Source organism: Vicugna pacos, chromosome 26, assembly GCF_048564905.1.
Source record: "Vicugna pacos chromosome 26, VicPac4, whole genome shotgun sequence".
NCBI classification, from domain to species: domain Eukaryota; kingdom Metazoa; phylum Chordata; class Mammalia; order Artiodactyla; family Camelidae; genus Vicugna; species Vicugna pacos.
The window spans coordinates 7,527,604-7,541,470 of NC_133012.1; the positions used below are offsets into that span (position 1 = coordinate 7,527,604).

The following is a 13,867-nucleotide window of genomic DNA, read 5'->3' on the forward strand; positions in this document are numbered from 1 at the left end:
AGGGATAGACTGGGATTTCAAAATTGTAGAACAGGTAAGATTATACTGTATAGCACAGGGAAATACACACAAGATCCTATGGTAGCTCACAGAGAAAAAAAATGTGACAATGAATATATATATGTTCATGTATAACTGAAAAATTGTGCTCTACACTGGAATTTGACACAACATGGTAAAATGATTATAAATCAATAAAAAATGTTAAAAAAAATACACAGTGAAGTATTTAGGGAAAAGAGAGCATCATGTCTGCAACTTCATCTTAACCAAGTAAAAAAATAAACCATAATTGTCTATATACAAATACACCCACGGACAAACACAGAAAGAGATAATGCCAAAGCAAATGTGGTTAAATGTTAACATTTCAAGATTCTCAGTAAAAGGCTTAAGGGAATTTTTTTTTTGGTACTATACTGCAACTTTTATAAAAGTCTAAATTATGTCAAAATTTTAAAAAATTTAAGAAAATCCTGTTAGTCCATACCTCACCTCCTCAGCCAGTGCAGTAAGTATCACCACCATCAGACACACATCCCTTGCTTGCCTCTGTACAGCTTACAAGAGGATATGGTTCGTAACAGGCATTTCTAATTGCCAGCCTGACCCCCCAAAACTCCATCTTAAAACTTAGCTCCTGTGATGTTGTCTCAGGCTTTGGAGCAAAATGAAATAATCCTGTCTCCAATTCCTTGTGGAATCAGTTTGAATGAGTCCTAGTCTTTGGGGGCCAATTATTCTCATCTTATAAGGCCATTACATGTATAAAGTGATTTCTTGAACCATCACCATTACTGCCACTATGGCCAGCTCCATGGGTGTGGGGCCAGTAGGGCTACATAGGGTCCCACGCTTGATTTAATGCTCTAATACTGATGGCTTGAAATTCTTAATTTTTGAATAAGGGGTGTCACATTTTCATTTTGCACTCAGTACCACAAACTGTACCCAGTCCTGCTGCCGGAAGTCAATGTGGCACCTTTGTATAAGTTGGACACCCATGAGAGCACAGGTCTTGGCTAGAAAACAGCACCTACGTGCCAAGAAAAACGATCCCCTTCCCTTCATGTGGCTACACCACATTCCGGGGCGTGCATCCTGGCCAATGGAGTGGGGGCTGCTGCATTGCAGCGCCCACCCCCTTCCTAGGCTAGACGCCCCGGTGCAGTGCACGACTTCACAGGGCGCCTGGACTCTCAGATCCCTCAGCAATAATCACGTGTGCTAATTTCAGTCTAAAGCAAAGGACTGGCCTTTGGCCGAGTAGAACAGTATTCTCTCTTGACTCCGCCACGTTCTTCCAGTGGAGGGGGAAGGAGGCTTGCAAGCTTTTGTGCAATTTTTACCAAGTGCTGAGAATGGGTCTTAACATATTTCTCGTAACGAGTGAATAAACTCCGAGTTCTGAAAAGGGAGGAAGGGAAGAGTGCGGGGAGTGCTGGCAGCTCAGGGGGCTTTCAGAGCCACGTGCTACACATCATGGGGCTGTGTGGTTGTGATGATTCACCTACTCCCAATACCCTTTTGACTTGTTCTCAGCTGAAGTAAACATTATTAGGAGTAGTTCACAAGCCAGGGAGGACAAAGATGAACTCTATAATAACCCTTGTGAGCTATGGACTGGCTAAGAAGCCAGAGGCCATGTTAGTCCCACGGCACAATCATGACACATAGCTCACAGATGCCCTTTCCCGGACCCGTAAATGGCACTGAGAGGGTTGCCTTGCAAACCAAACAAACATTTATAATACAAAGGTGAAAGATAAAGGTTCTGTATTACGCTCAGAGGTCAAAGCAATGAGAATAAAGTAGTCTAGAAGACAGATCCTGAATAACGCAGAATCTTGAAGCAGGTTGCAATCTAACAAAAATAAATTCACAAAATAATCATGATTCTGAGGAACTTACAATAAATACCATAGGAGAAGTACTTAAAAAATGCTGTAACAGCTCAGAGATGCTGGGGGCGGGGGGTGTACCTTTTCCAAGGGCTCAGTTGGTATCTCAGGCTGCTGAAGTCAATTAGTATTGAGGGATTTACTAAATGAGGTTTCATAAAGGAGACAGCATCCACGATGCGCCTGGGATGTAGATGAGGGAGGAAGAGGTGGGAGTGTGAGATGGGGCTGAGAATGTGCTCGAGGAAGGAGAAAAAAGATGAGCTCATCAAGGAGGAGGGAAACAAGTCCATGTCCAGAATCTAAGCTGTCCCAACTCAGCTGGAGCCCACACCCAGGTACGGATGTAACGGGAGGAAAGACAGGAAAGGCAGGCTAAGACTGAATTTGAACACCAGACAGATGTGCCTCTGTTCGTTTTTAGATTTTATTTTGCCATAAAGAGGGGGCTAATGACAGCTCTTAATAGGCAAAATTATTTATCAAAGCCATGAAGCCAAGAGCTGTAAGTGAGGTTTAACTGGATGTCGCCTCTAGTTTTCAAAAAGATACCACCACCCTTCTCCCACCCACACACACACACAAAGCAAATATAAATAATGCTGGTTTTGCTATGGGCCTGTACAATTAGGTGGGGAGTTTCATAGTTTAAAATGAGGTTCTCCCCTAAGTTCTTTGCTTATTCTTGGCACAACTGCATAGATATTTTAGGAATACCTCAAATAAGCTATTTAAATTATATTCAGGATGTATTACATTTTATAGATTCCTTTAAAAAAAAAAACAGAACAGTGGTTCCCCGCTGCATTTTATCACAAGTGGCCAACTTGCTATGTGACTGTATCAGGCAAATGTGTCCCTTATCTCCCCAACCCGAGCTCCCATATTGGAGAAAAGGCTTGGGTGTCAGGAAGGGTTTAAGCACCCAAGGGTTAACAGCAGAGGCCAACCTTCTGCAGCCAGATGAAGGAGAGAGAAAGGGGAAAGGAATGCAATGTCTCAACAGCCAAATGTTCACCCACAAAAATAAACAACTACAAATAACTGAATATCCCTTGTTCTGACAACCGTCCAGCAGCAGAAGCAGCAGACGCCGCAGCATCCCCACCACCTCCAGCCTGGCTGAGTCAGGCAAACACGACAAGGCCTGTGGGGGTCCCTCCCTGGAGGCGGGCTTCTGCCCGCCTGCTGGGGGCAGATGGGGGTTGGCTTTATTTATTTATTTCACCTTTGGAAAAATCAGTTTGAAATGGGGCCTCAGCTATTTCCAGCCCCAGGCAGCTGGATGGGCAGCCAGCATCTCTCCCACACAGGGTGGGACCATTAAGGAAAATACAGTAGTTCAAGATGACAGGTATTTTGGCTACTAAAACAAAGCCCATACAATTTTTTGGCCACTAAGGCAGCAGAGAGTGTGTGTGTGTGTGTAATCACATCATATATACATACATATGCATATGTGTAATTTAAGTATATATTATCTATAATGTATAACATGAAATAAATTTATACTTAATATACATTTATATAATATGTATAAAGTACATATATTATATACATAATATACAACATATGTAATACAATAACTTGACCATGTGGAAGAATGCAATGTATTCAAAAACAGGGTAAGGAAGCAATCACTGATTTCCTAAAGGAAACACTCATAGGTGCATGAACTTTGCTTTTTATGATGGTTCTCAAACTTCCATTTAATAGAAAGCAATCAACATAGCTTAGCAGCAAAAGCACCCAGGGAGGGTGAATGGATAGAAGATCTGGTTCCATGCCTGCCATCTGCTGGGGACCTTTGGTCAAGTCACCTCACCTTTCTGAACTTGGCTTTCTCAGCTATTAAGTGATGAAGTTGGAGGAATGGGTTAAATCAGTATTTCCCAAAGGGTGCTTCCTTAAAGACGTCCTAGGGTCTTGCTACTCAAAGTATGGTCCACGGACCAAACGGCAGCGTCAGCATCTTCCAGGAACTCTTAGAAATAATAGGATCTCAGACCCTGCACTGGACACACGGAATCCTTTAACTGAATCATCTACATTTTAATAGGAACCCAGCTGATCTGCATGCATGGTAAGAAACAGTGCTCTTGGACAAGATATCCCAAAGCTACCTGATCACAGAATCACCTGGATAACTTCATTCAAACACAACTTTCCTGGTCTGCCCTTAGTCTGACCCAATGGCTCTGGGGTAAAAGCCAGGAATCTGCATAGGTAAGTGACACCCCAGGTGGGTTCATTTCAATGAAAATATGAGTGACATAAATTCATAAGTAACTGCGTCTATATTGTTTCCCTTTAAAATGGAATGGTCTCTAAGACATATCATGCCCATGCACTTCCTGGTGTTTTTGCAGAGATCGGCCAACATGGTCAGGATAGGACATCCCTCAGAGGACTGCCCTAGATGCCATGAAGGTTTTGCCCACTGCAGTTCTGAAACTGTTAAATTCTTAATGGATCATTGGTTAAATGCAGGAGGCATAAGGCGCTCTGATGTAGAGCTACAATAATTTAATGAATAATATAAAAATGATACTAATTTTGCAAAGTTCCCCCAAGACAATTGTCATCAGATTCATAAGCTACATTCATATATCAAAATCCTTATTTAGCACATTAAGATGTCGTCAGTACTTCAAAAACCAATCTTGAAAAGAAGAAATATGGTGACAATTAGATCCAATTTGGCTTTTCATTTATTGGGAATAAAAACTATCCTCATGTGCAATGTGTTAGTTGCTGGGAAGTGCTTGCAAATAGCAGCCAGAAATCTCTTATTTCAACAAAATGTGAAAGTTATAAAAAAAAAAAAATGTTTTTCCTCGCCTCCTGGAAGCAAATCAAAAGAATTTCAAGCAAGGTCCTACAGGCATTTTTTTCCTCTCCACTTTTGATGCCATTAAACGTAGTTAAATTTCAATTTACATTTTAATGTACACTGGTCCCCAAGTCAAATGTAATATTTAATGACAAATCATGTCTTGACTTGCATAAATAATTTTAAATAAATTAAAGAAGCTATCACTTGCTACATAGGCAGAGATTAAAAATATGTTGTGAATATTAGAGATTAAGTTAACTGCATAATATAGGCTTTAATGATATTCTTTACATAAAAATCACATCTCTATCATATTTGTATGTGCACATCATATACAAGAATGACAAAATTTGTTAATCCCTGAAGAGATTTGCAAGATCATTACCACAAAAGTATCAGATGATTATAAAAACATAGGAAGTGATAAAAAATAAATGGAAAACACTTTTCTAACATTCTTTGATTCTATCACACTTGGGAGAGCTGGATACCAAGGGCTGGCCTAGAATGGATTTTTAGAGTCTCTACAGCCATAATCCACAGAAAAATGACTAAGGCACTAAAATTTTAATTCAGTTCAATTAGTTTAAGTATTAACACACTTACTGGCAAATGATACTGATGCTCTGGCAGATCAAATATGTCATAAATAATAACTAATGATGGATAAGACTGTGTTATTGATAACCTCCAGGTTAGGTATGGTTTTAAACCATTCATAGTTATCAGTACCTCTAACTCTCCCAATAATTCTATGAAGTAAGCACCCTTTTATATGACATTAGATATTAAGACACAGAGACATGAAAAAATTGTCTACCATCACAACACTAAGTAGTGGAGCCGGACCTGGAAATCAACAGGACTCCAGGGTATGGGCTCTCAGCCACCAGGGTACACACTTAATGAAACTGGAAACTTCAGGAGCAAAGGCACATGTCAGAGAAGTGAGGGTGACATACTGAACAGCACAGAGCCTACAAGAATGAAGTGCAGTGGATATGAGCAAAGGCTATGGGGAATTAATAAAGGTGGGCTTGAGCCACTCTTCGCCGAACTTCGTAAGCAGGGGTGGGGTGGAGGGACCGCCTGGAGGTTTGTAGCAGGCATGGGACAATCAGGAATTAAGTGAGCAAGTAGGGAGGTGAGAGAGGTTGGGGGTGGACAGATTAATAAAATGCCACTTAAGATAACTCAGAGAGTAGGTCACGTGGGGCTCAGGGAAAGAGAGAAAGAAAAGAAAGGAGAAAATGACACTGAGAAGAAGAAAATGGGGGGAAGCTGTGTTGAAATTCACTCTGCTGTTTTGGCTTCTCCCTTCTTCAAGCTCCAGAGGATAATCCTCTCCACCCTGAGCAGGGTCAAATGTCGGGAGCTAGCCTCGCCAAGGCCACCTGGGAGCACAGAGCTTGACGTGTAAAATCAAACACGTTCATGCTCTCAGCTGACCTGTCAAAGTATTTGTGAACTAAAATTAATTAAGTCATGATAGGAAGTCTATTTCCCGCAGCTCTTACATCAAGAGCACAGCTTACAAGATGACCTTCTTTTTGGCCGACTAGGGTCCAGTCAACATTCAGGAAGGAGCCTCCCAAATCTCCGGTACAGGGAAGGGGATATGGATGTGTTGAGAGGAAGATTTCATTTCCCGAAAACATAAATGTCTCCGCAAATAGCAATTCACTCTTTTTAATATAAAATACTTTTTGGAAGGAAGGTTATTAGGTTTATTTATTTATATTTTATTTTAAAACTTATTTTTTTTAATGGAGGTACTGGGGATTGAACCCAGCACCTCGCGCATGCTAAGCACGCACTCTACCACTGAGCTATACCCTCCCCACCTACTCCTATTCTTAATCCATGAACCATCAACATTTGCCAGGAAGAATTCCTTGAATCCTCCAATAAATCCCCCTTGTCCCTTATGCTTCATAGCATTCTCAAACAGCAGCATTTGAATAAAACAACAATAACCGTCTCTGCCCTCCATCTCTCCATCTGTTTCTGGAGGAGTGTCTGCACTCCTCGGCACACAGAGGAGATTTTATGTGGACCCCTCGGGGCGGGTGGGATGAAGACATTTTAAATGAGAGAGGAACTGTGTGTATTTCTAAACCTGTTTGAGATGATAAAAAACACTGATGCTAAAACATGATAAAGAAATCTTAGACTCTCCTGAAAGGCAACCTCCTTTCTTCCCCCACCCCTCCGCCCAAGTCCTACTTAGGTCAAACAAATGCAGTTTTAAAACCCATTTCCATGTTTTAAGATTCAGAGAAAAGAGGTTTAACAGTAGGCTATAAAACTCCCTTAATCTTTAATGTCTTATTTTTGCAGATTTGCTGGAAAAGTACCATAAACAGTCATTGCACAGCTCTCCCCATCACTGCCCCCTGAACTGCGGCACTGCTGATGAACAGCAGACCCACCTGCCTGCTCCCCTCCCCCCCAGGATCCACTTCCCCCCGTATTGTTGATGCACCTGCACTCTGACAATCTCGGCAGAATCTCTTAGCCAGATTGATCTGCTGATTGTACTCCAGAGGAAAGGATCAGCCATTTAAAATACAATTTTAAAAGAGTGAATTGAGTAGGGGTGGAGACAGTTCTGACAGTTTCTTGCCGGCCTCTCATTTCTATTCTGCAGAAGCACCTGGTATGTCCAAAGCCCCCCTCTGGCTCTATTTGAGGCTAGTCTGTGTTCCGACAGGACAAGGTCACTCAGGATATATACTCACAGGCTATGCGCACGGAGGCCTTCCTGCTCTTGGAGGTCCCCAGATGGCTCCAAGCCACACACTGGCACCAGTAGTCCTCGGGCCCGTGGAAGTCCTCCACCTGTTGCCTGGTGACATTGATAAACACCTCCCGGACCTTCAAGCCTGAAGAGGAGACAGAGCAAATCCACTGAGGCTGGTATATTCCTCAAAGAGAAAGTTCAGGCTAGCCCAACCTTTTCCTGGTAATTAAACAATTCTGTTTTTAATCAAGGGGAGGTTTTAATTACTTTGACAATAACGTATTACTGCTAATTAAATTCCAGCAGCTGAGTAGGCTGGAAAAAACGAGGTTGAAGTATCATCCACCAACGTGGCTCTCATAAAAGTAAGCATCATTTTCATGGTACCTTGACATCCTGCTTTTGCTTTGTCCTTCTTAGTGCAAAATCTACTATGAGGAACATAGCCCCAAGTTCACTGCTGGGATTGCAGAGGCTGAAGAGGCCTCAACAAACCAGCTCCAGAGACACAGTTCCAGGTGGTTTTAAATACCCACACCCCTGGTTCTGGCAGTGGGAGGGGGTCACTCTTGCAGTGTGGGTTAGAATAAAGAGGGGGTGGTGAACATGCATGGAATGGGCAGAGAGGATGGGAATCCAAGGAAAAAACAAAAACTCTGGACAACAAATGGGATGCAGACAAGTGGAGCTAAGTCAGTCCTGAAGCCATGGGAGGAGAGTCCAGGCAGGTCCCTGGAACAACAGAAGAAGAGGTGTTCAAAGAAAGAGGGGCTAAGGGTACACCTTGACCTTGTAATGTTTTATTACTGTCTTTTTTTCCAAACCTCTAGCCAAGGACGGTCAGCATGTCTTTCTTTGGGAAGGACAGTCACCTTACATGAAGTGCCACAGAGGAAAGGACACCCTCCCTCACTAGTATCAGTGAAATCATTACAAGCGGGGGCACAGCCCTCACAGTCAGCGTGCTCTCGCCAGCCAACGAGCACTGGCCAAGGCTGTGCCTTGTCCTGGGATAGGCAGCGTGGGAGAAAAAGACGATGCTTACTGAATTCCACTCAAGCACCTAGCATCACAAGATAAGCCTGAACCTAGACACTCATCACACTTCCGCTGTGCCCTGATGCCGTAGAGGCCACTGGACTCCTCACCTTGCAGGTGAGAGAACTCTGATGCAGAGGCATGGGTCCGCAGTCACACAGCCTGTAAATGGAAGATCCAGGGTTTGAACCTAGATCTGATCTGTCTTACACCCAAACCAGCACTTCCTATGGGTCTCCCTTAAAAATTCCGTTCTGTCCTCATTATTTTAGTTACTGATACTTAACTATGGAAATAAGACTAACGCGTGGATGATTGAAGGAAAAATTAGGAGCATAACTATGCTTTTTCCTTTAAGTTCAAAAGGAATTCAAGAGACAGAACCATCAGTATAGTTTCAAGGAACCAGGGACTGTTGGTTGAGAATGCGGAATGTGATTAGATCCTGGGTGATGGTAGGATTTAAAGAACAATAAGGGAGGGTGGAATTAGACTGGGGAAACATTGCCTTCTACCCAATCAATAACATGCTATTTATAGTGTGTGATGTGTGTTTTATGGCCACATAAATCACAGTGTACACACTTGGAGTTACACTTTCTAAATCTGTGGGCAGTCCCACATCCAGGAAATCATCTTGATGACAGTTGATAATTCACATCTCCCATGACTCTGCACTGTACAGAAATACACCTTTTTTGTCCGTCAGAGACATAACAGTCCTGAAAGCCATCTCCCACATCGAATAGGAAAGAAGCCTGAGAGGGGTTTTTATTGTTATTGCCGCTTTAAAAAAATTTTTTTGCACTTAAAGTAAATGGGAGTAGGAGGATGAGGGCAAGGAGAAGGTGGAATTGACAGGTGAAGCTAAAAAGAGACTATCAGAGAAAAAGAATAAAGATTGAAAAAAGGCTAGGACAGAAAGCAGACTGGAGTGGGGCGCCCACATTGGGAGTTTGAAAGTAAGACTGAACAAACAGAAATAAGAAACTAGGCCATAGAGATAAGGACTTGTTTTATATTTTATATTTTTGATTTGAGACAAATAATGGATGGTCTACTTTGAACAGAGCAAGGGAGGAGAGAGAACACCACATCAACACATCCAGGTGCGGGTAGAGTATCTTTCATGCGTCCAAGCTCCGCTGTCGTGGGATGGAGAGACCTATTGAGACAAAATACGTCCATCATTTGGGAATCAGGGGTTTCAGTGAAGGAGCACTTGATAAGCTTGAAAGGTCAGAAATGTGTTCAAGCTAATGGGGAACAATTCTAATATTTTATTTTCTCCATCTTATATGACTATCTAAAGCCACCGGTTTTCTCTAGGCTGGAAATGGAAGATAAACACCATCTCAAAAGTGGTTCAAGATTATTATTATTATTATGTTAAGTAGGGAGTTTCCCCATCCAAACTTCAAAATGGACTGTGATTTAATCTAGACACCATGGTGTTTTAGGGGTACCTGGGGCCTGTTTTAATAAGATAGAGGAAGACACTCAGAAATAGAAATGACCATCATGAAGGAATAAGTTTACACTCACAGACTCTTAGGAACAGAAGGTAGAGCCCACTCTAGAACCCTGGAAACACAGGGCCACTCAGGGAACCACCAGGGTCAGGCAGGAAGTAGATGGGGCAGGGGAACACGTGGGCAAGAGCCCATGTTTCTGTGGGAAGCAATAAGAGGTGGGATAAAAAGATCGCGAGTTGACTACTTCGAATCATTTCAGTGGGTTCTGGGACAGAATGGCTGCCCAGAGATGCTTGGTACCTGGTCCTGGGGTGAGGGCAGGGGAACAGTGGCCAAGACTGTAAGAGCTTGATAAAAGGAGTGGCTGAGCTCTTAGAGGAGCTCTGCATCAGTTGGTCTGCACATGAAAGGCGTGCTCACAAGCCGCTGTCTGGAGTCTCTAGATTACTCAGCCTCAGGTAGGGGGTCCCTCCAGGGCCAGTAAGACCCCAAGACGTCCGAGCTTCAAATACAAAAACTCAAAAACATGGATAGATAGCTGCACATTTGTTTTGGAAAGCATCAACAGTAAGCTATGGACCCCCACCACTCAAGGTCCTAACTGATCTCACCTCGTTCTTGTCAAGACATCTTGCAACCCCTCATCCAGACTAACCACAGTTGAAAAGCAAATGTAGAAGTCATTATGTCAACATTAGGATGGCTCAGTTTCACGTTCTTCACAGAGGCTCCTTACGGGATTGGAGAAGCAAAATGAATATAAATCAACTATTTCCAAACACAGTGTATTTTTCCTTCAGGTAGCACCAAGGTGGCAAGCCTCTTTAAAAGGCCACAAGTAGGAGTTGGGGTACAGCTCAGTGGTACAGCACGCGCTTGGCGTGCATGAGGTCCTGGGTTCAATCCCCAGTGCCTCCATTAAAGCAAAAAATATATATACATATATACGAAGAAAAAAGGCCACGCGTGACACCACTATCTCCCCAAAAGTACAGTGCCTCTCTGGATCGGGCCTTTTTACACTAGCATGAGGTCTTCAGCCTTGTCAAACCATCCTCTCTAGGAAAACCCTTGGAAAATCATAAACATGTTATTCCTATTATAACTTTCTCCACCATAACAAAAAAATAACTATTGATTGAAATCCATCTTTAAATAGTATATTCTCTCTCAAATCTTCACTATGGCTCTGTCTAGTGGGATATATATATATTTACACACATACATACACAAATACACATATATGTGTGTATTTACATATATACATGAGAAACCACACATGAGAAACATTCATGCAAAGCGGCTCAAGGAAGGACACCTCTACCCACCCGCCTGCCCTGAAGTTCACCCAGTAGTGCTGCAGAGAGAGCCTCTCCTCCATCTCCAGAGATGGCAGCTAACTTGTTCACAGGAAATGATACAGGAGAGCAAAAATCCCAGGCAAATGGAAGATGGCATCTCATAAATAAGACGAGCATTGTACCTGATAACTTGTGTAACTCTAATAAGCATGGAAAAGTCCAACCCTTTAAATTATTGCACAAATTACAACCATCAGCCTTTGTTACGGAGGAGAGTCTTACCGAAGATAAAAATATGACTATGGGACTGATATGCTAATAAGCTTTCTACGCTGCTGGATGGTTTAGCTGTAGATAGACTAATGTTGGCAGCGGGTGAATAATTGCTCTGCATGTACTCAACATAACAGAGCAGCACGGAACTTCATCATTTGTCAGTTTTATTTGTTTAAATGAGAAAAATGCTGACAGCAGTTACTGCCGTAACCCCTTTATTTATCAGATAGGAAACACTAGCTACTTCGAGCAGGTCTAATCCTATTGGGAGAATAAAGTTAGAGAATTTTCAAACTAACTGAAGATATATGCTTCTCTATTCAAAGAGGAGACCTATAGAAGACAGGAGCAAACAGAGGAAGGATGAAAATGATTCATTTTTGGTCATCTTTTAGTAAAAGGGCTCTAGTCTTAGTCCTAACTTGTTCTGTAGAAAAGACAGATTCTAGCATAGCACTGAGCTTTCAGCACCATGCCAGCTGCAGCCAGTGCCCACCAACAGCTGTCCCCACCCCCCGGCCTTTCATCTGTTGTCAACATCACATTTGCAGGAAGCCCCTCAGTGGCATCCTGCTGTGGTTCTTCTTCCCAGCTGGTTATCAGATGCACCTGGAATGGGCACATGGGGGGGACCTGACAGTTCTCTGATGCTGACCATCTCTCACAGTCTTATGTTCGATCTTTGGAAGTTCTCTGCAGTAGGATGCTCAGCTCATCAACTAAATAACTAGATTCAAGAAGGGAGGTGAGAACCCCCCTTCCTCCTGTCAGACTCCCAAAGCACATAAAAGCATGAAGAGACAAGCAAACTAGAGTCTGGTGAATTGTGGCCTCATCCTAGTCTCTGTACCTGTCTCCCGAGACCATTTTAACCAAGCATTTTACCTACTGCTTGCCTGGTTTTCCACATCGTATGATTCACGATTGAGAATTAACCAAGAGAATGATTACACAGCTTTCATAGACCAAGCTCCAAAGAACCATTTAACACAACTTTGTGAGTAGAAGTGGGCCTTGCTCAATTTTCTAGGGGAGAGAAAAAATTCAGACTTCCCATGAAAAGCAACCACCTCATATTCAGAGCCTTTGATAACAGACCATCACATCCGTAGGTATCTCTGATGCCTGCAAATGTCTCCGAGATAGTCCTTCCTGACTGTATCCTGAGAAGACAGAAAGCAGCTCATTTAGCTACAGGAACAGCATCCACACCTTATCCAAGGGCATGGACCAGGTTTAGTCTAGAAAATATGCTTGAACAATGGAGAAAGTTCCCCATATTTTGTTTATTATTATTGACTATTATATCATTTGTAGGACCCTTTTATTAATGCCATCACACACATTATCTTATTTCATCTTAATACCATGCTACTACTATTTATTATTTTGCTGCAAGCCCCATATCATAAGAAATAGATCAAAGACGTCATACAGTTTACCATGTACACTATTGGGAAAAAAAATTGCCCTGAGTGTCTATGTGCCTGCCTCTGTGCCAGGTGAAGCTACTGTAACAAGGTAGATGGTCAAGATTTGTGCCCCCAAGGACCTTCTAGGCTGGAGGGAGAGGCATTTCAACCTGCCCCAACAATGCAGTGTGACAACTGCCAGGCCAGCAGAAGCACAGATTGCTACAAGATCATACAAGAGGGACTTCTAACTTCTCCATTCCACCAGCAAAACCTTCTGGGGGTGGGTGGCACCCTACCTATGACTTAAAGGCTCTCTCCTTACCCAACACTTAGCTCAGTGTCTAGGGCAAGGCTCTGGTCAAGACACGTGAATCTGATACATATTTGAAGTTTTAAAACTCTGAGACGTAAGAAAACAGTTTCACAGAACTGGGCCTCCATTTCTTGGGGGAGCTTAGATGTCTTTGGGCTAACATGCTACTGAAAGTAGCAAATCAAATGTAGATAATTAAAAGGTAGAACCACATTTCATTTTACTGGCAGATGTTTAATTAGGGCTAACTGTCTTTTGCCACTTCATCCTAGCAACAAGATTAGAATGTATTTTCATTAAAAAAAAAGTCTTCCTTTGTATGTGCACTACGCCTAATGAATCCTCTTTAGTTTCCCCTGGATAATAACCCTCCACATACTCCTCAGAAGCACCACGAGTTCACTCTTAAGTACAGACACGAAGAATACACCCAAGCTCTCCAGTTTCTTCCACACCAGAGATTAGAATTAATCAGCACAGAGGTGTCTGGCAGAGGAAAGCAAATTAACTTGATAGTGTTGGCTGATAACAGAGAGAAGGGAAACTTAAGAGGCAGAGGTGGAGAGGGC

The 13,867-nt window shown here is 42.6% G+C and overlaps 1 protein-coding gene across 15 annotated transcripts in view; it reads right to left on the bottom strand.

Moving 5' to 3' along the window:
* UNC5D (unc-5 netrin receptor D) overlaps positions 1–13,867 on the bottom strand; it is a 599,258-nt gene that overhangs the window by 200,604 nt on the left and 384,787 nt on the right. For all 15 annotated transcript variants that reach the window (XR_012064390.1, XR_012064389.1, XR_012064388.1 and 12 more), the window contains one exon: positions 7,479–7,622. Coding sequence is in view for 11 of the 15 variants with exons in the window: in XM_072950289.1 (XP_072806390.1) it covers positions 7,479–7,622 (144 nt within the window). In the remaining 4 variants the exon portion in view is untranslated. The remainder of the gene's footprint in view (positions 1–7,478; positions 7,623–13,867) is intronic.